A 24,050-nucleotide genomic window follows, 5' to 3' on the forward strand; every position below is an offset into this window, starting at 1 on the left:
TTCTCGATTGCTCGACCAATCTTCGATGGCATTGAACATGTATTCGATGTCATCGAAAGCTCTTCGATGTCATCGAAAATAGAAACAATATGTCCAACAACCAACCGAGGAAATTTGAAATAAATTCGATGAATCGAGCACTGTTCGATGTTATCGAAGGTGACATCGAACAGACGGTCGATGGCATCGATAGACCCTGTATCTGACTAGATTTAAGACATCAAATACAATACTTATATCCTTTGAAATTAAGTTTTCATTAAGCTATATCATTAATAAGTTATATGTGAAATGACTAGTTTCCCTTATTTTTTTCTCCAATTTCCATCAATTCAAAGTATGATTTTTTCTAAAATAATGATGTCCCAACTGATTTATCATGCCTCTTAACTAAATACATTCCTTAAATGCTTTTATCACTACCATATATTCTGCTTCGGTTGTGGAAAGAGCCACCACGGATTGAAGCTTCGAGAACCAATTGATTGCTCTACCCGCTAGTATAAACAAGTATCCTGAAGTTGACTTTCTATAATCCACACTGCATACGTAGTCTGAAACCATATACCTTACCAACTTTGCCTATATCTTCTTAAAAGTTAAGACGTAGTCTTTCGTACCTCGAATGTATCGAAGTAGTCATTTCACTGCTTCCCAATGTTGCTTGCCAGGGTTTGACATGTATCTGTTCACAACACCAACTGCTTGTGAAATATCTAGTCTCGTATAGACCATGTCATACATTAAACTGTCAACTGCATTTGAATAAGGCAATCAAGAGATAGCTTATAAAGTTAACCACTTGAATGAAAAAGTTCAAGAAAATCCACTACGCCAAAATCGTGAATTTACGACGGACCAAATCCGTCGTAAAACCAAATATACGACGGATTTCGTCCGTCGCTGTTTACTGGGTCGTTTTTCTTTTTCGACGGATAAAATCCGTCGTCTAATCTGCGACGGATAAGGTCCGTCGCATCGTAGCGACGGATAAGATCCGTCGTAAAAAATAAAAATGTCACAAAATCGAAAAAGAAACCGTCGTAATTAAAAATATTGACGACGGATAAGGTCCGTCGCTAATGTGAGGAGGGCGACGGACCCACATCCGTCGTTGATTTTCAACTTGTTTAGAAATTAGCGACGGATTTGGTCCGTCGCTAAAATATCAGTAAATTAAAAAATATCAATTAAATAAAAATATCATCAGATTTTTTTTCGGAATCTTACACCTGATAGTCATTCAAAAAATAATTCATGCGATTGTTTAATAAGAATTCTATTCACAAAATAAATCCTATTCATCAAACTAAAAGGTTCAATCATACTGAAAATAGACTCCCTCCCAAAGCATTATATGATACTCTCATGTGAAAAATATATGCACATAAATGGAATCCACTAAATATGATACCTCATATAACAACATATAACCATTGACTTGCAAAAGCCTGCAACTCCCTAATGAAATCTAATATATACTTGCATACTTCTAGGAGACAGGAGCTTTTGATGGGACGCTTCTTTCTTCTAGCTTGAATCCATAGCTTTGTCTACCATGGGAACATATTCATCAAACTCTGAGAACCCTGCCCTTCCAAATTAGAGAAGCATGTCAAAAACAACTGCTAGACATTGTCACAGTATTTCTAGAAGACGGAACATTAATTGATTAAATACAAATAGAAGAACAGCCTCATTGAGAGTCATGAATCTTTGAAGTGGTTTTTCTATCGATAAAAGACTACACTGTCCTCCACAGCAACCTAAAACCAGGGCCAGCATTGATGATAAACATTCGGCACAATGTCTGTACAAGAGCAAGTCCAATGTTACAGGCAAGCACTATCTAGATGCACATTTCCATTAACAACTCGAATTCCTGTTTAATTTCTGGTCTGAACCAAATAATGATTATAAGTGACATCAGGACTCCAGACTCAATTAAGACTGCAATTTCTAATACAATTCTGCTTTATAAAACAATGTATATGGAAAGATGTTGGGCGAATCAAGACATACAGATTTCTTTTCTCGGCAATATCTGTTGGTGACTTCCTGAAAGCATGCCAAGGCCTACACAAATACAATTCTAGCAAATCAATCATGGTGGATGTACATATCAATTCCCAAACAAGAATTAGGAACAGAGCACAACAGAGAAAATCAAGATTAGAAAACCTGAAGTCTCGTCTGTCTGAGATGTCCGACATCTGAGACTGGAAGTAACTGAAATTTAGACTCCCAAGCCTTGGAAGTAGACTCTGATTCTGCAACTAAAATCAATAGAAGATAAAAGAATAAGAGGAAAATTTTGGATGGGATAAAGACAAATAGGAAGAAAAATCAATGAAATCAATGCATACCAGATAAGCTTTTTCTGAAGGATGGTGGGGTAGCTGAAGAAGTCAAGGTTCTCTCAAATTCCACTGTTATTTCTTGCAAGAAAGAAATACTAGATATAAGAGGGAAAGCTTGGAAGAGGATAAAGACACAGAAACTTCATCCAAAATCACCCCAAGTTTCTTGGGTGGGGTTATCAAATCCAGAAGTTGCTCAGGCTTTAGATACCATGTGTGTGGGACCCACAGTTGAGCGATCCAAACTGTTGATATGATGGGCTGCTCTTTCATCCCCCATCTCCCAAAAAGTCTTCAAGATTGGAAGACCCTATCCACCCAATCTTTGGCTCTCTTTTCCATTGAAACTGGTCCTATATTTTTTTCTCAACTATTCATCTCTAGGCAATCAACTGATTTTTACTATCTTAAAAGGTGGAAGATTTTTGGGAGCATGGTCCATCCACTGCAGGCTCAACATCTCAATGGCCTAGATCACCAGACAACAGGCCCACACACAAGGAATTGAAATCCTCAGTAAAATCCACATTTCCTGAGGCTCAACATTCCATAATTCCTCACATAAAATGCCATTCTTACATCCCAAGTTAAAGCTTAAAAGGATATCGAATTACCTAAGTTCAAAAAGCTATCTACAATATTCTCCTTTGTTGTTTTCATTTACAATGGGTAGTTATTTTTCTATTGTGTTGTCTTTTTCTCAGTTCGTTTCCTTGAATATGAAGTCTCAGCTAAAAGAAATGGGCTGCAATAAATTGATATTGGGACCATCTTGGCAGCATTGACATAGATTTCTCATAAAGATATTCCGTATGAGTTGAGTGAGTAGTTCTTGTGCCATCTGTTTTGACAGAGAAATTCAGATGTCTCTATCTTTCATTGAAATACCTTATCCACCACTAAAAATCAATGCAATTTTTAAATTCTCGAATTAATAAATCATTAGGTAAACTTGCCTGAAAAAATTTCGAATGTTGGGTACTGATTTCCTTCGAAAACCAACATGAATTACGGATCTAGCAGAGGGGCATTTGGAAAATTTAGCGCGTTCTTGAATTGAAGAGAAAAGGCAGTTTTGCAATCTGCAAGAGAGCTTGGTAATTTCTGCGAAATACGAAATAAGGCATGCAGTAAAAAATTAAAAAAAAAAAAATTGGTAAAAGGATTTAAGAGATTTGGTTGGATTTAAAAGGTAAAGAGATGCTTATTACTTACCAGAAGAATCAAATGAATCTTCGTCAGTTTGGCTTATGGTCTTCTCTTTGGATGAAAATATTCTTGGAAGAAAAGACCGCAAGCATCATGTATAAAAAGTAATAATTAATTAAAAAAAAAAACCCACTGTTTCAAATGAAAATAAAAGAAGCAGACGAGATTCTTCTTCCACCAACCAAGAAATGTTCCAGAAAATTAGATTCTCAGGAATTAGAATCTAAGAAAAACAAAAGCCCTCTGAAATTAGAATCTAACAAACAATAGAGGATATACCTTCCTGAAGGTCATCTCTAAAATCTCTCCTCCTTTCAATGGAGAATGAAAAGTCTAAACTTTAAATACAAACAGACACCCCAAAACTTGAAACCTGTTATTCATGCATAGAAGATTCAGAAGAAGAATTTCCAATGAAGAGATGGGAATTGGAGAACACCCAATTTGAACAAGTTACTTCTAACTGGAAAATATGAGAAAAAAGAAAGGGAATCCTTTCAGTGCCTCTAGATTACAAACCCTGCAACCACAAGGCATTAAGAGGAAAAAAACCATTAAAAAAGACCAAATAAAATTATAAATGCAATAGATTTCACAAACTTCACAGCATAGACAACAACTCAAACCAATTACATAAAGTAGGAAAATGATGTGTATATATACATTCATGAAAGAAAATCCAGTTCCACCAATCATAAAATGCTCCAAACTGCTTATTTTAAAATGGATAAACAATTTTGGAAGATGTGGTTGGCTGGTTGCAGTTGGATATTTGGTGCAGATTCTGTTTGGTAGTTTATGGAGCTATTACTTTATATAAATAAACTAGTAAAATGCATGTGTTGCACATGTGAGTATATCTTCGTAATTACATGGACTAATGTTGTTGATTAGCTTAATACCGACATTTAAAAAAATCAATTCAATGTAATAATATGTAGAGTACTAATGGGAAGGGGAAGAGCTCGTCCACCGCTCAAGTGGTGTACATGTGCAGAAATTTAGAGCTTATAATTGTTGACTCCATTTTGAATAGAGATTGCATTAACTCCAATCAAATAAACTTCAGTCATAGAATTTAGACCTTCACCATTTTAACTTGAACCATTCTTTTGACAATGAGCACTAACTGAAAGAAATGACTAAAATTATTCAAACCAGAAATAGAACATAACGAGCCCCATGGGGACATTAAATGGAAAAAGGAAAATTCCATACACGAGCCTAATTTTTCTTCATTTTTCCTCGAGACATCGCAGCACTGACTCTGCAAAGATTTGTTACCTGAAAATATGAAACAATAGTGCTATGATATTGCCAATGTTTTTGTATTAGATTGTCATGTTGCTGGTATGCTAAACTCAAGAGTCAAGACCTTCCTTTTCTTCATAAGTTGTATGATAAGCTTTATATCTATTAGATTTTCCAAGGCCACAGGCGTGTATAGGAGAGCCCATCTACAAGCTGGGGACACATGCAAAGACTACACATGGTGAACAACCAAGCTGACCATCTGGTGTGCCCCACTGCATAACCACCATCTCCCAAAAATCAGACCGGTCCACTCATCCAGTAACAGGGTATGAAATGAATAGATAGCTGAAAGAACTTGTTTCAGAAGTCCATTTGTTTTGTACACTGGCCCACCTGATGAATTCACTGGTCTCATTATTGGGCCCTGGGAATCCATGCCATGGGCCTACCTGAGAGACGGGTCAGATCTTACAGTGTTCCACCATGGGCAGGGCTATACACCCCAAACCTCTATATTCAACTAAAATCAGGTAGGCCATGACTGTCCATGCCAGATCCTCTATAGGTTTTTAAGAGAAAAAGATACATCTAACATACTTCTGTTCGGTGTGTTTTGGACCAGGACGAGAGTATTTCAGACATCCATCCCAAGGAACCTTTTTAAGACCAGCTCGAATAGATATTATGTCCCTGACTGCAACAAGAGCCATTTTATCAGACAAAAGGTTATTCCAATTGCAAGAAAGAACCAACATAGACTTTCTTTTAGAGATTAGAACAAAGAGTGACAAATGCCTAGGATCATCTCATAGGAATTGCAAGGCAGTAAAAATTACCTTTCTGCAAATTCTATTGGCGTCTTGCCAGGTTTTAGATTTTGAAGTTCCAAGTAGCACACACCACAAACAACAGCCCATGACATCATAAGATGGAGCAAATGCATTATAAATGATTGCCTGCAAGCAAATAGCTCAATGAAAGACAATAAGAATGCAGAATATAGATTTAACATGGACAACCTAAATAACTACTTGTTCGGCTAATTTCATTGATCCTTGTGTTTTGAAGATCCATACCTATTTGGTTTTGAAAATCAGTTACAGTATAGCCGCATTGGCCATGCCCATTATGTAATGCAGCATTTAACCAGTCCATTTCAAAAACAATGGGCCCATATCAATGCCGACCGGAACCATGGCCCAATGAGAAGAAAAGAGAGAGCAATGACAGATGGAATGGATTTTGGAATAAAAACAGGGATTTTGAGAGAAGCTCACCCACGGCATGCCTGAAATCCTTCAAAGATTCGGAGCTCACCCACCGGCGGAAGAAGAAAATGAGATACCAAGCAGAGGGGATTTGGAAATCCCTCTTCTGAAATGAGATATTTGTTTCAAATCCGCAAACTGTGAGTTTTCCATAATTTAACACATCAATTACATTAATACCCATACATTTAAGAGACCGTTTAATGAATGATTAATATAGTTTTATATACAAAAAAAGTATAAATATTAACCATTAACAACTAGACCCATTATTTAGATGGTCTGGATAATTCTATAGCATTACCACTATTAATATGAATGAGTCACCACTGTTTTACATCAAACACAAAACTCACGTATTGTCTCAGTAAATATGTAACGTCACTTGGGCTTTCCATCTAATGGTGCTCTACGGCCCCCACCATGATTTATATATTTTAATCCATGCCGTCCATCCACTTCTCCATATCATTTTAGGATTAATCCCAAAAAATGAGATCGATATAAATCTCAAGTGGACCACACCACAGGAAAACAATCAAGATTGAACGTCCACCATTAAAAGCCAGACCTTTGGCTACGTCCACCAAAAAATGAGCTCCATATAAATCTGTGTTATATCCACACCGTCCATCATTTTGAGATATCATTTTAAGTCATGAGCCAAAGAATTAAGCAAATAAAAATATGTAGTGGACCCCACCACAGAAAATAGAGGGGAGAGTGATTACCACCATTGAAACTATCCTAAGGCTCATCATAATGTTTATTTAAAATCCAACCTGTCCAAATGTTTAAAAAAAAGACATGAAATAAGGGAAAACACAAATATTAGCTTCATCTAAAACTTTTGTGGCCTTTAGAAGTTTTTAATGGTGGGCATCACTGTCCCATGATTTTTTTGTGTTGGGGTCCACTGGAGCTTTGGATTTAACTCATTCTTTAAATATTGCACTAAAATGATCTCTCCAAATGGATGGAAGGTGTGGATACAAAACATACATCATGGTGGGACCCACGGAACTTGCTGACATCACTTCTGTAGCTAGTCTCGCTACTCCCCCCTGTGGGCCCCACCATGATGTATGTATTTTATCCATTATGTTCATCCATTTTTAAAGATCATTTTAGGGATTTATTCCAGAAATGAGAGGTATATGAATCTCAGGTGGACCACACCACATGAAAACAATAGTGATTGGATATTCATCATTAAAATCCTCCTAAAGCCCACTGTACTATTTATTTGACATCCAATCTGTTTATTAGGTCATATAGGCCTAGATGAAGGGGGAAAATAAAAATCATCTCGATTCAAAACTTTTATGGCCCCTAAAATGTTTTTAATGGTTGACGCTCATTCAACACTGTTTCTTGTAATGTGGTCCATTTCATACTCGGATATACCTCACTTTTTTTTTTTTGTCTCATGTTGTAAAATGATCTTTTAAAATAGATGGACGGCATGGATAAAACACATACAACATGATGGGACCCACAGAGCACCAACCGCCAGCCATTAGTTGGTGTTAGGAGTAGCAGCTAATCCGTTCTCCTTGTTTATGGTGTGGTCCATTTAATCTTTGGATATGATTCATTTTTTGGATAATTCTCTAAAATGATCTTGAAAAATTGATGAACGGTGTGGGTTGATCCCAAATTTTCGATAAATCCAAAACTCAAGTGGACCATGCTACACAAAACAATGTGGAATAATGATTTCCATCGTTATACCTACCTTGAGCCCACAGTAATGTTTATTTGCCATCCAACCTGTTCATAATATTAAAAAGATATGAATGAAGAGAAAATACAAACATCAACTTGAACTAAAAGTACTTCTATGGCCTCTAAGAATTTTTCAATGGTAGAGGTTCAATCACACTAATTCCTGTGGTGTGGTCCACTTGAGCTTTAGATATGCTTCCTTTTGGTTCTTTAGACCTCAAATTATCTGTTAACATGGATGAATGGAGTGGATAAAATAAATAAATAACGGTGGACCTCACAGAGTTTATTCAGTAAGCTAAGGGTAATTAGTAACTCACCTAAATGGAATAGAGAGGGGATTCCTTAAAACATTTATAATCATATATTGGGCTCACCTAAAATTGATTCATATATCCAACCCACTAATTATGTGTATTCCACTTGGATGAGGGGTCAGACCAAGTTTCAGCCGCATCCAAAACTCATGTGGGCCTCACCAAGTGCTTTTAGATTTTTTAGGATGTCTTCACATAGTTTTAGATGGTATGGCCCACCTGAGTTTCGTATACAGATGATTTTTGAGATATCTCGTAACCTAAGAGGGACACATCAAATGCACGGTGTTGATGTTCGACACACATCATGATGGGCCCCACAACTTACTAACATTAATTCTTAGGTTATCACGAGGTCAATAAGTTGGGTCACAATTTTGACCAGAATATTTGGCCCATTTTATATGTTTGGTCTATTCAATCTATTTTACTGATCAATACCCTCAATTTGACTAGTTACTCGCCCTGATTAGGTTATATATTTTTTTCACAGATAAATTTTAATTTCCATTTAAAAATAACATTTTTTTCAAAATGTATATTTTTTATGCTTAATTTTTCTTTGAAAACTTTTAACAAAATATTAATTTTATTATAAAATATTAAAAAATAAAAACAAATTCTGAATTTTTATTTTCAAAATCTCAAAAAATTTCTCAAAATTTATTTTTTTCTCAAAAATTCCATAATGCCGATTTTTTTCCTTCAAAAGCATATCATTTTGTTTCAACTTTTTAATTTTCCTTTTTAAAATGATATTTTTTTTCTTTCAAAATCTCAGTGTTTTTATAAATAACTTTTCCTTTTAATTTCAAATTTTTAACATTTCAATTATTTTTAAAATCACAAACTTTTCCAACTTTATTTTTTGTTTCAAAATGTTTGTTTTTTTTAAAGTATCGATTCTTTATTAATTGTTTAATTTTAAAATTTTCAATTCTTTCTAACTATATTTTTTTTAAAAGCATTTATTTTCGAATTTCTCAATTTTATTTTATTTTTCAAAATACAAAATCTCATTTTCTGTTTCAAAATATTTTCATTTTTCAACATTGTCAAATTTTTCACATTTTTTGAAATCTTTTTAATTTTCTTTTTCAAGATATTATTTTTTTCTCGAAATCAAATTCTTTTTTTTTTTTTCAAAATTATCAACTTTAATCAATATTCTTTTTTTTCCCACAATAGATTTTTTTTAAATCACAATTTTTATTTTTTCAAAATCTCATTTTTTCTTAAACATTGTTAAATTTTTTTAACTTCTCAATATTTTTTTTCTTGTCATATTACAAATCATTTAAATATTAGTTTTAAATTTTTAAAAATTAATAATTTCCACTCATTTGATATAAAAACAACTTTTATTTATTTAATTTTATTTTTTTTGCATTCAATCAATTATTAAAAAATAATATTAGATACAAATATGTACAATTAAACCACTGAATTTGTATTAAAAAACAATTCTTAGACTAGCAAAAACATGGTTTTCCACCATATTCTTAAAAAAAAAAAATGTTTAGGCAGAAGTCCTTTTACGACGGACCATGATCCGTCGCAAAAGCGACTGAAAAGCGTCGCCGTTTGGTATTTTGGGCGGGAATTTCCGGTTAGAATTTCCGTCGCAAAATCAAACTTGGCGACGGATTTAGTCCGTCTCTAATGTACGACGGACCAAAATCCGTCGTAAATCAGATTTTAGCGACGGATTTCAATCCGTCGCGAAATTCCGCAACGTATGGACCGGATTTTTGAGAAAGATGGGCGTAGCGACGGACTTTTTCCGTTAGCGACGGGTTAAATCCGTCGTTAAACCAAGCAATTTTTGCGACGGACGAAATCCGTCGGAAAAATAGTTCGTAAATCAGCAGTTTTGGCGTAGTGACCGGTGGGTCATCTTACCTGTTCTTAAGGTCACACAGACGTGGGTGAAGGGAATAACGGTTTGATCCAAACCTTGCTCCTCTTCCTGTATCTATGAATATCTATACCGAGAATTCTTTTTGCAGTCCCCAGATCTTTCATTTCAAATGTCCCTGATAACTGAGTCTTCAATACGTTGATTTCAGACATATCATGATAGGTGATCAACATATCATTAACATACAATATTACGATAATGAATTTTCTATCACTCAGTGTCTTGTAATAGACACAGTGATCGTATTCGCTCTGAGTAAATTTTTGACCTAATATAAAAGAATCAAATTTTTTATACCACTGCCTACGTGTTTGTTTTAAGTTGTACAATGACCTCATTAACCTATAAACCTTGTTTTTTGCCCCTTTAACTTCATAGCCCTCTAGTTACTTCATGAAGATATGCTTTTCCAATTTCCAATACAGGAATGCAGTCTTGACATCCATCTGTTCTAGCTCGAAATCATATTGAGTAACCCGGGCCCATCTGGAGGAGGTGGAGTTGGTAGGGACTCGGCTGGAAACTTCCTCTTCGCCTTCTTGGCAACCTATGGTCTCGGTTCTAATACCAGGCTTGAGATCGGAGTAATCCTCGATGGGCTTCTAGAGTGTGCGCGGCACGGCTTCACAAAGGCGGAGGTGGACAGTGATTGAAAATATGTCGTCTCCGCCATCTCTAAGAAATCCCGTCCCTCTTGGTCTATGTGGTATTGGATGGTTCGAATCATGAATGCTACACGCAACATGGATATTCACCTCAGCCACACCCTCAAGAAAAGCCAACTCGATCACAAATGGCCTTGCTCGCTTAGGGAGCCATGAGCAACATCACCGGATCTTCGACTCCTTTGGTGACCTCCCCTCTTCCATTCGCGGGTCGCTGATTCTAGATAGAGTGGGCCTAGGCAACCTTCGGGAAGCTTAATCTCTTTTATCTTTTTCAATTTTTCTTTCTTTCCAGTTTTACGATAGGTGGGCCTACTTCCTTTTGTCAGCATGCCTGCCCGAAATTTTTTTCCTGCTGTATATGTTTTATTCATGCAATGGAAAGTTCCTAATATATATATATTTAAAAAAAAAAAAACAGAAGTAATGTCCACACAATGAGACTAGTAGGCCAAAAATCTAATAGTTACTCTGCTCCTCTTTTTGGAATTAAGGCTATGAATGATGCTCCCATCCCCTTTTGCAAGAAGACCCTCATCATAAAACTCTTGCACAAATTCCACTACATCCTTCTTAACTGTGTCCCAAAAGACTAGGAAATACACAGTAGGGAAACCGTCGAAATATGGAGCCTTGTCTCTACCCAAAGACTCGATAACGCACTTGATTTCCTCTTCCACAATCAAATTCTCAAGATATTCCATGTCCGCTACCGAGATACCATGAAAAGACAAGTTGTTTAGCAAATGTTGCTTCCAACCTTTGCTACGTAATAACTTTGAATGGTAATTGCGGATGGCAGAGCATACTTTATACTTTTCTTATAGTCTTTCTCTATCTACCAAAATACTGCTAATCTTATTATTTTTTGCCTAGGCACTCTCTATACCATGAAAGCCAGACAACCCTCAACCTCTGCCTCCACATGATTTCTTCTTCCTCAAGTTACTTTGAATACTCCGCTCAAAAGTAATAAGCGTCTATGCGGATCTTGTGTTGATGGGATAGCCCCCTATTCTTTTACATCAGGCTCATTTAGTTAATTGATTATGCTTTCAGCTCTTTTGCTAAAGAACTCCTCCTTTCATTCTGATAATTTTGACTTTCGGTATTTAATCTTTTGGGCCAACCGGTATCCACCCATACTTGAAATCGAGAAAGATAGCCATCGACTTTTAACTAGATAAGCAAAGTTGTCCACTTCCAGCCAAACAAGTTCAAATCGGAATGGTTTGGGCCCCCAGCTCTCCTCAACTTCAAGCAGAATAGGACGATGATCTGAGGATGATCTGGGCAGATTGCATGATTTTACCAACAAGAATTCATCAACTCAATCCATAGAAATCATGAATCTATCTAATCTTACCAAAATTGGATTCTCCCTCCCATTTGAGCAGAGATGTATTTGTTTTGTCACACCCACTCCTTGAATCCTTCAATAGTTCTAGCAACTTGTCCTCCATTACACTACTCATGAACAAACCTTGTTACATTGAAGTCTCCCCCAAGGTACCAGGGAAGATTGAAAATAGCTCTGACCTAATTCAACTCTGCCCCAGAATAGATTTCTTTGAGTCATAATGCACGGACCATACACTGCCAAAAACATCCATCTAAACTGAGAAGATATATCCCTGAATACAATCAACAATGAGAATGAACCAATGTGAGTACCCTTCGAACACCAAATGTATTTGTTCCAAGCAACCATTACACCCACTGCCACACCTTCAACATTCAAGCTAAACCCTTATTTTTTTATCCCCCAGATGGACCTAAGAATTCTGTCATCAAAAGCATCCAGCTTGGTTTCCTTGACAGAGGATTGCACTGTTAAAATATTCCTAAGGTGACAAAAGTTTTGGATAGGCTAATTTTTGTATTTTCACTTCATCCAAATAGGCTAATTTTTGTGTTTACAGTTGATCCAAATAAGAATAATATGGTATGGATGGCATATAAACATCACCGTGGATCCTAGGAAGGTTTTACTTGTGGGTGCATTTTTCATTGTACGGCCCACTTGAGTTTTGGATTTACATTAATTTTTATCCTATGTTGCGAGATAGGTGGATTTCCTACCAATATAATGGTGGCCCACTAACTTCCCGTCCCAGCATTCTAGTGTCAATGGGCATTTGCTACTTTAATTGAATTGACTTTTACCATGGCACAGAGGCTGTGGGTCTACAGAGATGTCTGTGACAAATCCATTTTGGCCATCTGTTTTCCAAGACGAAAATATGACAGGATTTTAAAATTCAGGTAGATCCAAAACTTAGATGGACCACACCAAAAAAACAGTGGGAACAACAACATCCATCATTAAAATCTTCTTGGAACTGTCCAACATATTTCTATACCATCCAACCCATTCATATAATTATTACCACTCAGATAAACTGTTGCAACAAATATCATCCCCAATATAAAACTTTTGTCACCGTCAGGCATTCAATCCCCCCTGTTTCATGTGGTATAAAGCACATGAGTTTTGGATCCGATTGGTTTTTAGAATTTTGTCCTATTGTACGCTTTTAAAAACAGATGGACGGAGTGGATTTGTCATGAACATCTCTACATGTCCACACAGCTCTAGGTACAGAGATATCTTTGAACCTGGTGTCAAAGGGAATCCGCTCACCTCATCATGCGGAAGGAACCATTTAGAGCTGTTAATGGGCTGGGTTAGGCCAAGCTCCGTTCAAGCCCGGCCTGTAATTCTGAACTAGCCCAATTCCAATCCGGGCATATGATGAGCTAAAATAGTTCAGCCCGAGTCCAGCCGGGGCAATTTACACAAAGCCTAACCCGAGTCTCACCAAACCCTCAATATCACTAAGGATAAATGATATTTTGGCGTGCCTTATGTGATAGAGAGAGAGGGAGAGTGAAAGAAATGGAGAAAAGTAGGTTTAGAAAAGACCTATTGGGCTCGGCTGGATTTATGGGATTTGGGGAGCTACGCCCAAGTCGAGCCCGATTTGATTTAAGCGCAAGCCTGACCGTGAGGCGTGTACACCATCCCAAACCAAGCCAAATATGGGGGAAGCCCGAAGGCCCGTCAGGACTACCCAGCCTATTGACAACCCTAGAACCATTGCTCTAGAATCTGAATGCACCAGACTTATAATATCAGATGCATCCACAAGAGTAGGTACAGATTTGAATCTTAAATCCCATTTAACACCTTGGATTTGGTGATAAATGAGTGCATTTCAAGTTCAAATAGCTGCCGTTTGTGTTTGGCACCCTTGATTTGAAGGTAATATCAAATCTATCTTTATTAAAAGGAAATGCCTCTCTCTAGTGTATTAATCCATTGAATATTGATGATGCCTCAAAATAATCTAATTATCAGCTGCAATACTAAAATTACATCAATTGAATGATCTAAACTATTCAAATGCCGAACATCTAAATGGACATTTAAAAAATGTCATGAGTCACTTCTTTGTGATTCTGTGGCCCACCCCAGGCTCAAAATTTCCCCTTTCTTGGCCAAAGTAAATATTTTAATGGGCTTATTACAGTCATTCTATCGAATAACATACATATATTTAGGATATAAAAATTGATTTAGATCTGCAAATCCAAGCTTGCAAACGGAATCACCTCGACTCAAATGTAATTATGATTTGAGCCCAATGCATTTCAAATATCCAAGCCCGCGAAGGGGGCCTTAGCATCTGCACTGCATCACGTAATCCCCATATGATTGTTGTTTACATTTTATGTGAATGAAAACTGCTGAGTTCTCTGTTAGTTTCTCAACTTAGTTGGTAGATGTGGGGCTCGTGGATAGTCTATTCAAGCCATTGATCTAACATCCCCAAATATGGATGTACCAATACCAATATATCCTCTCAATTGGTTAGCACTAACCTTCCCATTGTTGGCATGCAAATACATGGTTAAAAGAAATGAATGAACAGACCACATTCATGGAAGGAAAGGTCAAAGATTTGATGGCTACAATCTTTCAATTTGGGAGATTTTGGAGACATTTTCCATCCATGATGGGAGCAAACAGAACAATGGCTTGGATGCATCAATCATAAACCCAACACGACTAATTCCAAAAAATTTCGAGGAGGGAATTTTGCCTCGAATGAAACACACTCTGGCCTACCCCTCTTAGTGTAAAGAGTGCCAAGATTGCTTTTGACTGCAAAAGGGATTCCTCTCTTCCACAGGACATCCCATTCCCTCTGATGGAAGGAAGCACCTACCTTTCTCTTTGACTCTCCCTTTCATGCAAGGAAGCATCCAATTCTTCATCACACTTGCCTTCACCTCTACTTTTGGGTAGCATAAATAAACATATGCTGTATGAAGCTTGCAAGCTTGCTGCAGTTCTTGATATGTCTTGTTAATTTTATTTGAGTTGCTACTGGAAAGCCATCAATTTCAGGTATGTACATCTATTGAAATTTCCCTCTTTTCTCATATTAAGAGATATTCTATCATGGCTGGTGTGAATAGATGCCAAATGTTCTTGGAAGGTGTGCAAGTAGGATGAGTTGTGCATAGTTGAGATGAGTTCTTGATCTGACTCGTTCAATTATCAGAAGTGATTACCTACAGGCACCTATTTAATAAGTTAAATATTCTTTTATTTTATTTTTCCTTCACACCCATTCAAAGCATCCAATGGCTGAAAACATGCGGTGTAGACCCCTACAGGTGACCAGTTCCCTTTGATAAGTGTATGGATTGAAGTCTAAATAAGCTGGCCGTGAAAAGTTTGAGTATGGGTAGAATTTAGGTTTGTTACAGTATTAGGGTAATCCTACTAAAGTGGGATGTTTTTTTTTTTTTTTTTAAATAAATTTATTTGTTAAGAAGAGTATCTGCTAAGATCCCTATAAATCTCTAGAAATCTCAAATCTTTCCTATATATTCCAGTAATTGTTAGTTAGTAAAATAAAGATAATTTTACAAAATATTAATCGGTCCAATGGTTACCTTAGGTTAATTTTCTCCAACTATGATTTTTCCTAAAATGATGAAACTGCCCACCAATTAATGAATGAAGTTACTTAAAAATGAATTAAATAGGTAGAAATGCAAATATCATTAACAAGGTGTTGTTATAAAAGAATTGAATTTTTATTGAAAAATTCCTCATAAAAATTAATTTATGCAAAAAGCCTTTAAATTATATATTTTAAAATAATGTTTCCTACTACACAGGTGAAGATAAAAAGCCATTTCTACCCATTTTCATTCGTCCTCTCCGGCTGACACCAGTTACATCCCAATCTTGCCATGGGCTGCATTGGGTGGGACACATTTCCAAAATGCACTCTCCAACCGGTGCACACGAAACATTTTTAAGAGAATTGCTCAAAGCTCAATTCTATATGTGATTAAAATGGACCACACGGTTGATTGAAAATAGTGTATAGGGCCACGTGCATCCTCTAAATTGTTTCCCTTGGCGTGGCCCACTTGAGTAAAGATTGTCCTTATTTTTTGGACCGGGTCCTAAATAAATTTTTGGCATCTAAAGGTTTGAGTGGATGTCACATGATAATCATGGTGGGCCTTGAAAAAACTCAACGAACAACATCTATCTTATAACCACTTCATTTATTGTGGCCCATTTGAATCATAGGCTAACTTGATTTTTGTGGACTTAGGCTCTATATGGAATTATAGATTTAATGGTCCAAATGGATTTCAGGTACGCATTGTAGTTGGGGCTCGGTGGGCATCCCATAAAAAAAAAAAATAATAATAATAATAATAGAAGGAAACTAATTGCACCGGCTGTAGAGATATCGGTGTGGCACCGCGTGGCCCAAGCTCTTTGGGGGCCACTATACTGCATGTGTTTTATCCATATTGTCTATTCATTTTCTAACTCATTTTAGGGCATTTGCAGATCCTAAGCTTTAGGTGGACCATGGGAAAAAAAACAAAAGGGTCATTGAGCTCATATTTGTGTTTTTCGGTTCATCTAAGTACATGACCTTGGAAAATAAAACATCACGGTGAGCCCTAAGACTATTTCAACAGTGAATCCCACTTTTTTCAGTGGCCTACATAAGAAGGTTTCAACTGTGGGCTTTAACTCCCACTGTTTTCTTTGGTGGTCGTCCACTTAACTTTGGATCTGCATCATTATTTGCCCATGCCTTAAATTGAACTGAAAAATGGATAAATCAGTCTGCATAAAACACATGCTTCATTGTGTGGCTCTGAACTTAGTGCACATTGCCTGGAGTCAGGCTTTTGAAAATCTCATCTAACAGCCGGAGTGGGACGCCCCTGCCAATCTTTTACAGGGCCCACCATATGTGTATGTGATATCCACTCCTATTGTTAAGTATATTATAGTTAGTCTTACATCCAGAAAATTAGGCTGACTTGTTATTTAGATGGACCACACTAAAAGAAAAAGTTGGGAGATGCACCGAGCCCCACCTGATGATTATCTGAAATCCACTCAAATCATTACATGCCACAGAAAAACATTAGGCCTTAGGTCCAAAATTCTGTGGGGCCCCCTACGGTAGGTTAAAGCTCTCCACCAGATTAGGTTCGGCCCTTACGAGAAGTTTTTAAAGGTGTGTGTTCATCACCACTATTTCCCATGGCATACATTAAACACATACATCTTAATGGGCTCACATAGCACCGTCTGTAATCTGCATCGAGGTTAAAGGCTCCGTCCCAGTGTATTAAGACTCGGATTGGGTATAGAGCTGGATAAAATCCGACCTAATCCGAACCGAACCAAAGGCCCTGATAGGTGCGGATTGAGTAGGCCCACTCAAATCCGATCGTACATCGGATCGAGTTCGGATCAGTGGTCAATCCGGACTGATCCGATTGGATCCCATTCGATCTGTTCTGATACGATCTAGTCATATGAGAAGTAAAGAGATGGGGTAAAACCATTTCCCAAGAAAAGGTGACCTAAGGGAAGGGAATTGGATTGTGTACTGAGTAACTCAGTACCGTAAGGGCTACTGAGTTGAGGTGGCGGCATTCTATTGGCCCTAATATGTGGGGCCGGCTTCACTCTTCCAAACGGCAGAGCAAACGATGTTAGCCCGTTTCTCTCTCCAGTTGTGTAGAGAGATTCTCTCCCGCGTCTCCCCGCCGTGCAGAAAAAAAAAATAAAAAAAATCTCTCCAGCCGTGCAGGGAAAAAAGAAGAAGAAGAAGAAGAAGAAGTAGAGAGAGAGCTTGCTGGTCTCTCCTGTTGACCTCTCCATCTCCCTCTCGACTTCAACCTCCCTCTCTTTTTCGGATCGGCATCAACTCGTTTCCTCTGCATGATGATGTTGATTTAGGATTATGAATTTCGCTCTTCTTTCTCTTCTCTCTTTACATGGTGATGCTGATTTAGGATTAGCGATTTTGCTCCCTTCAATTGACAGTTTGATGAGAGATTAGAGATTAGGGTTTGAAATTGAAAATCCGCAGTAGGGAATTTTTCAAATCCCTAATCCATAACTTGATATTTTTTAAATTTATAATTCCTAATTAGCATTTTCATATTAGAAATTAAAAATTCATGTTAGGAGATTTTTCAAATCCCTAATCCATAACTCGAGATTCTTCAAATTTCTAATTAACATTTTTCAATCCCTAATCCACAGTAGGGGATTCCCTATTTGTTTTTTTTTTAGAGATAACATTCCTAATCAAATGTGCGTATTTATTATTATTTATTATTATTTTCAATCCCTAATTAGGATTTTGCATTTGTAAATTTAATTGGGGACTTTTTTTTAATCCAGTTACGATTTTCAATTTTTAATCCCTAATTAGGGATTACAAATTAATTAGAGATTGTAGACTGAAAATCTTAAAATAGGTTTTTTTAAACATTTGATTAGGGTTTTGATTAAGATTTTTTTACGATTTTTATTAGGGTTCTTCGTTTGATCAGGGATATGATTGTTTTAGTAAGTTACCTTCGTCTTAAATGTTATATATATATATATATATATATATATATATCTGGGAATTGACTAACCCTTGCCTAATTGGTAATCTGGACCTAATTTGTTGAATGCTTGCTTGAATTACGGAATCACGTCGCCATTGGAAAGTTAACTTGATAAGCTAAAACCGATTATTTTTTTTTAGCTTGAGTGATGTTTAACCTTTGAACTATAGCAACGCTCTTTGTTGACAAAAAATGGATAACCACCTTGATTATTGTTAGCAACAAGCCTTTTGAGGCAAATATCTGTAGAATGATAAAACCCAAGGTGGTTATCCATTTTTTGTCAACAAAGAGCGTGGCTATAATTCGAAGGTTAAACATCACTCAAGCTAAAAAAAAAAAAAAAAAAAAAACAATTTTAGCTTATCAAGTTAACTTTTCAATTACGACATGATTCCGTAATTCAAGCAAGCATTCAGCAAATCAGGTCCAGATTACCAATTAAGCAAGGGTTAGTCCATTCCTAGATTTTATTTTATTTTATTTTTACTTTAGAGATAACATTTAAGGTGAAGGTAACTTACTAAAACAATCATATCGCTGATCAAATGAAGAACCCTAATTAAAATAGTAAAAAAATCTTAATCAAAATTATAATGAAGATTTTAATCAAAACCCTAATCAAATGTTTTAAAAAACCTAATTTAAGATTTTCAGTCTACAATCTCTAATTAATCTGTAATCCCTAATTAGGGATTAAAAATTGAAAACTGTAACTGGATTAAAAAAAGTCCCCAATTAAATTTACAAATGCAAAATCCTAATTAGGGATTGAAAAAAAAAACCGCACATTTGATTAGGAATGTTATCTCTCTCTCTCTCTCTCTCTCTCTCTCTCTCTCTCTCTCTCTATCTCTCTCTCTCTCTCTCTCTCTCTCTCTCTCTATATATATATATATATATATATAAAACAAATAGGGAATCCCTTACTATGTATTAGGGATTGAAAAATGCTAATTAGAAATTTGAAGAATCTCAAGTTATGGATTAGAGATTTGAAAAATCCCATAATATGAATTTTCAATTTCTAATATGAAAATGCTAATTAGGAATTATAAATTTGAAAAATCTCAAGTTATGGATTAGGGATTTGAAGAATTCCCTACTGCGGATTTTCAATTTCAAACCCTAATCTCTAATCTCTCATCAAACTATCAACCGAAGGGAGCAAAATCCCTAATCCTAAATCAACATCACCATGTAAAGAGAGAAGAGAAAGAAGAGAAAAATTCCTAATCCTAAATCAACATCACCATCTAGAGAAACGAGTTGATGTCGATCCGAAAAAGAGAGGGAGGTTAAACTCGAGAGGGAGACGGAGAGGTCAACAGGAGAGACCGGCAAGCTCTCTCTCTGCTTCTTCTTCTTCTTCTTCTTCTTCTTCTTCTTTTTTCCCCAGCACGGCTGGAGAGATCTTTTTTTTTCTTTTTCCTGCACGGTGGGGAGATGCGAGAGAGAATCTCTCCACTCAACTGGAGGGAGAAATGGGCTAACGCCGTTTGCTCTGCCTCTTGGAGGAGTGAAGCCGGCCTTTGGCCAATAGAATGCTGCCACCTCAACTCAGTAGCCCTTGTGGTACTGGGTTACTCAGTACACAATCCGATTCGTAAGGGAAGTGGGTGGGGCATTGATGAGGCCTCCCTTGGGCAGCAGGCACCCAACTGTAGTCAACGGTAATTACTTCACTTCTCTCTCCTTTGAAATCCAATCGGATAACGTACTTTGTTACTCAGTACGCTTTTATCATACTGAGTAAACTCCTATGGGCCACCTTGAATTCTTGTGATTGATCTATGCCGCCCATCCGTTTTTTTATCTTATTTTAGCTGTTGGACCAAAAATCGAAACATATCCAAAGCTCAAGTGGGCCATACCACAAAAAATAGTGGGAATAATGATTTCCACCGTTGAAACCTTCCTAGGGTCCACATTAGTGTTTATTTTTCATCCTACCTACCTGTTCATAAGATCATAAGAACATGGATGAAGAGAAAAAACAAATATCAGCTTGATTCAAAGCGTCTATCCACCCAAAGAATTTTTCAACGGTAGATTTTCAATTCACACTGTTCCCTATGGTGTGGTCCACTTGAGCTTTGGATATGCTTTATTTTTATCTCATTTATTAAAATTAAATTACAAAATGTATGGACGAAGTGGATAAAATAAATACATTATGTTGGGCCTTACATAGTTTACTCAGTACGCTTAGCATAGTACGTAAGCCACTTCCCTCTCTTCTGCCAAAATCCCGCCGCTCCCTAGATTCCCTACCAAGTAGGCCTTTTATCCCGCCTTTCCCCCTCCCAAGTCCGATTTAGAAACTTCTATCTCGCCTATTACCCTCCCAACTCTGATTTAGAAATAGATTGGCTACTCCCCCTGCCACCAGCCAATGGGGGATGGTTGGTGTGGCCCCACCATGATGTATGTGTTTCATCCATGACGTTCATATTTTTTATTTTTATTTTAATCTTTCAAAAAATAAAATAAAACAGAAGACTCGATTCGAATCGTGCCCAACCTGATCCAACTCGGTTTCCTTGACCGAGTTGGACTCGGTTCAGGTCAGGCCAGTAATGCATCGGATCGAATCAAGTCAGCTAACCAGAACCCGGTCCCGTATTGGATTGAGTTCGGATCAATTACTTAAAAATTCGGATCGAGTCAACTTGGACCCAATCCCGTCCGGCTCGACTCGATGCCCACCTCTGATTGAGTACTACCGAACCTGTACCTAGCTAGGGACAACTGTCAGAGGCTTTGTGGGACCCACCATGATATATATGTTCTATCCATGTTGTCAATCTATTTTGATAGATCATTTTAGGGAATGAGCCCAAAAAGGAGACAGCTATGAGGCTCAAGTAGACCACACCAGGCAAAGTAGTGGAGATTGAACTCTTACGGTTGAAAACTTCATAGTACCCACTGTGAATTTTATTTTCCATCCAACCTGTTAACAAGGGCACATAGACCTAGATGAAGGGAAAAAACAAATATCAGCTTGATTCAAAATTTCTGTGGCCCTACGAAGTTTTCAACAATGGGCTTTCAATCTCCACTTCTTCCCGTTGTGTGGTCTACTCAGGCCTTCCATCAGCCTCCTTTCTGGGTTCATGCTCTAAAATGAATTATTAAAATAGATGACTGGCATGGATAAAAATATACATCAAGGGCAGCTCCATCGAGACCCGGACATGATCGTCCAATATCTAATGTCATGTCTTTGCAGCAGGTTAAAAGGCTTTCCCAATTTCGTATGGCCTGACTCACCCAATAGGCTATTGACGCAGGGAGAACATGCTCGACGCGTGTTCCACGGGGAGAAAAATATTCTAAATCCACGTAACTTATCTTGACTCCACACAGATATGCCTATTATTATAAAAAATGAAATCAAGTTCCAGAATCAAATTAAAACAAAAACTCCATAAAACCGTGACTTACCATGAATAGTAAACTTACTAGTTATAGATGGTCATGATGTCAACTAGAACTCATGGTTTTCTAACCATGTTATTCTCCTAATTTTTCTAAGCAGCTTTCGTATTAGAACATCGACAGATCAAAAGTTATGATCAAATTAAAACTTACTATAAATAGTAAAAACAAAATTTAATCTGATTTTCGATAGTCAATACCATGGAATCTCACAAATTCGACATAGGCAATATGCAGGTTTTAACATCCTGATGGTCCGGATAACTTCCACCTCCAATTGGGCCTTTTCTGTTCCATCTTTGCCATGAAACTATTTGCAACCCACTCTACATCAGCTGTAGCCCTGACAGTGGAGCTCACTTTGATTTATGTATGGTATATGGATACCGTTCATCTATTTTCCTACCTAGCTCCTTTCAGTACAAGAATCCAAAAATTAGGCAGATCCATACCTCACTTCGACTATACTATAGGAAACCGTGCTGACTGAATACATACCATTAAAAACTTTATAGGCCTACTCTAATACCCATCGTAATGTTTATTAGCCATATAATCTTTTGATCTGGGATTTGGATTTAATTCAATTTTGGGCTCATGCTCTAAAATGGGCTGTAGAGACAGATGGATGATGTTGATATTCAATATATTCATCAAAGGTGGGCACCGCAGTTAGAGATGGACCTAATCGTCTCCCTTTCCGCAACAAGTTTTTAATGGTGGGCGTTCACTGACCACTGTTTCACTAACCAATTCCATATTACTTTGAGCACAAACACAGCTTGGAAAATTGATGCGGGTGCATTGCCCGGCCCATTGCCACCCTTACTCATGAGACAAGGAATTCGAATTTTGCAGGAGAAATCTGGCGTTAGGCAATGGCAGCTTCTAAAGACAATGATGATCGATGGCTCAAAGGAGGAGGAGAGGTTTTGAGCACTCTGTCACAACGCATGAGGCAGCAGATATGGAATTGCTTGAGAGATGACAAGATTTCAGTGTTCTCAGTATGGGGACAGCAGGGAGTGGGGAAGTCACGGATCATGAAACAGGTGGTCATGGAAATGGAGGAATTTGGAGAATCTTGCCATCTGTTTGAAATAATCACACGAGTAAGAGCACCAGGGTTGGAGAGTCTTGCAAAGAAGATGCAGGCGAGAATTGAAGGGGAATTGGTCCATGTGCAGGACAAGCTGACAATAAGGAAATTGGTTGATGTAGGTACTTGGCATTTCATTGAGCCTGAACGACAGTTAGAGGTTTTAAAGATGTTTGATGCAAAAGGGAGAAGGAATCAGTTGATGGAGTTGCAGATGGGAATACAGAATGCATTTGAGAACCCAGAGTCCATACAAATCTCCATAGCTGCTAAGCGTATCAAGGATAAATTAAGTGGCCAAAGGTTCATTCTCATCTTGGAAGATGTTTGGGAAAGCTTTGACTTGCAAGAGATGAGAGTTCCAGTCACAGCCCCTGCCACCACCAGTGGCAGCAAAGTCATGATCACGACTCAATCCCATGATGTTTGTTCTGAAATGGGAAGGCAGCATCTAGTCATGCAACATCCCTTTCAAAGAATGGTGTCCTTCAACTAAGTGATTCTTCTCTGCTTAAACTACCTCTACTTACCATCTTATTCTTCTCTTCTTGAACTATTGTTACTCTTTTATTTGTGTTATGTATGTGGTAGAAAGAATAGGGTGTTCCACTGGACTTAAATGAATTAGTCTTACTGGCTTGAATTATGAATTTCAGGAAGAAATTGGATGTGTTGCTCTTTTGCATGTATTTCAGAAAGGTAACAAGTACCAGATTTGTTTGGCAAATCATGGTCGCAGCAGTAAGCAAGACTCAATTTTTTTTATTTTTCCTTTCATTTTCCTGATAGACTGGGTTTACCTGTCTTTTATGTTAGA

The 24,050-nt window shown here is 37.2% G+C and overlaps 1 protein-coding gene and 1 long non-coding RNA gene across 2 annotated transcripts; one reads left to right on the forward strand and one right to left on the reverse strand.

Moving 5' to 3' along the window:
* Window positions 1–1,387: 1,387 nt before the first annotated feature.
* LOC131258063 (uncharacterized) lies at window positions 1,388–2,078 on the reverse strand. The gene is made up of 3 exons (XR_009177841.1): window positions 2,023–2,078; window positions 1,751–1,810; window positions 1,388–1,649 (listed from the first exon to the last, which is right to left on the reverse strand). It is a non-coding gene; the product is annotated as an uncharacterized LOC131258063 (long non-coding RNA).
* Window positions 2,079–15,086: 13,008 nt separating this feature from the next.
* LOC131258062 (disease resistance protein RFL1-like) lies at window positions 15,087–23,743 on the forward strand. Its single transcript, XM_058259114.1, has 2 exons — window positions 15,087–15,136; window positions 22,993–23,743. The coding sequence occupies exon 2, from the start codon at window positions 23,013–23,015 to the stop codon at window positions 23,727–23,729; it is 717 nt and encodes a 238-aa protein (XP_058115097.1). The 5' UTR covers window positions 15,087–15,136; window positions 22,993–23,012; the 3' UTR covers window positions 23,730–23,743.
* The last annotated feature ends 307 nt before the right edge of the window (window positions 23,744–24,050 follow it).

Source organism: Magnolia sinica, chromosome 10 (genome assembly GCF_029962835.1).
Source record: "Magnolia sinica isolate HGM2019 chromosome 10, MsV1, whole genome shotgun sequence".
NCBI classification, from domain to species: Eukaryota; Viridiplantae; Streptophyta; class Magnoliopsida; order Magnoliales; family Magnoliaceae; genus Magnolia; species Magnolia sinica.

What these genes read in the sequence shown, in the direction of transcription:
- LOC131258062 (XM_058259114.1), top strand. Translation starts at nt 23,013, where the DNA reads ATGGCAGCTTCTAAAGACAATGATGATCGATGGCTCAAAGGAGGAGGA.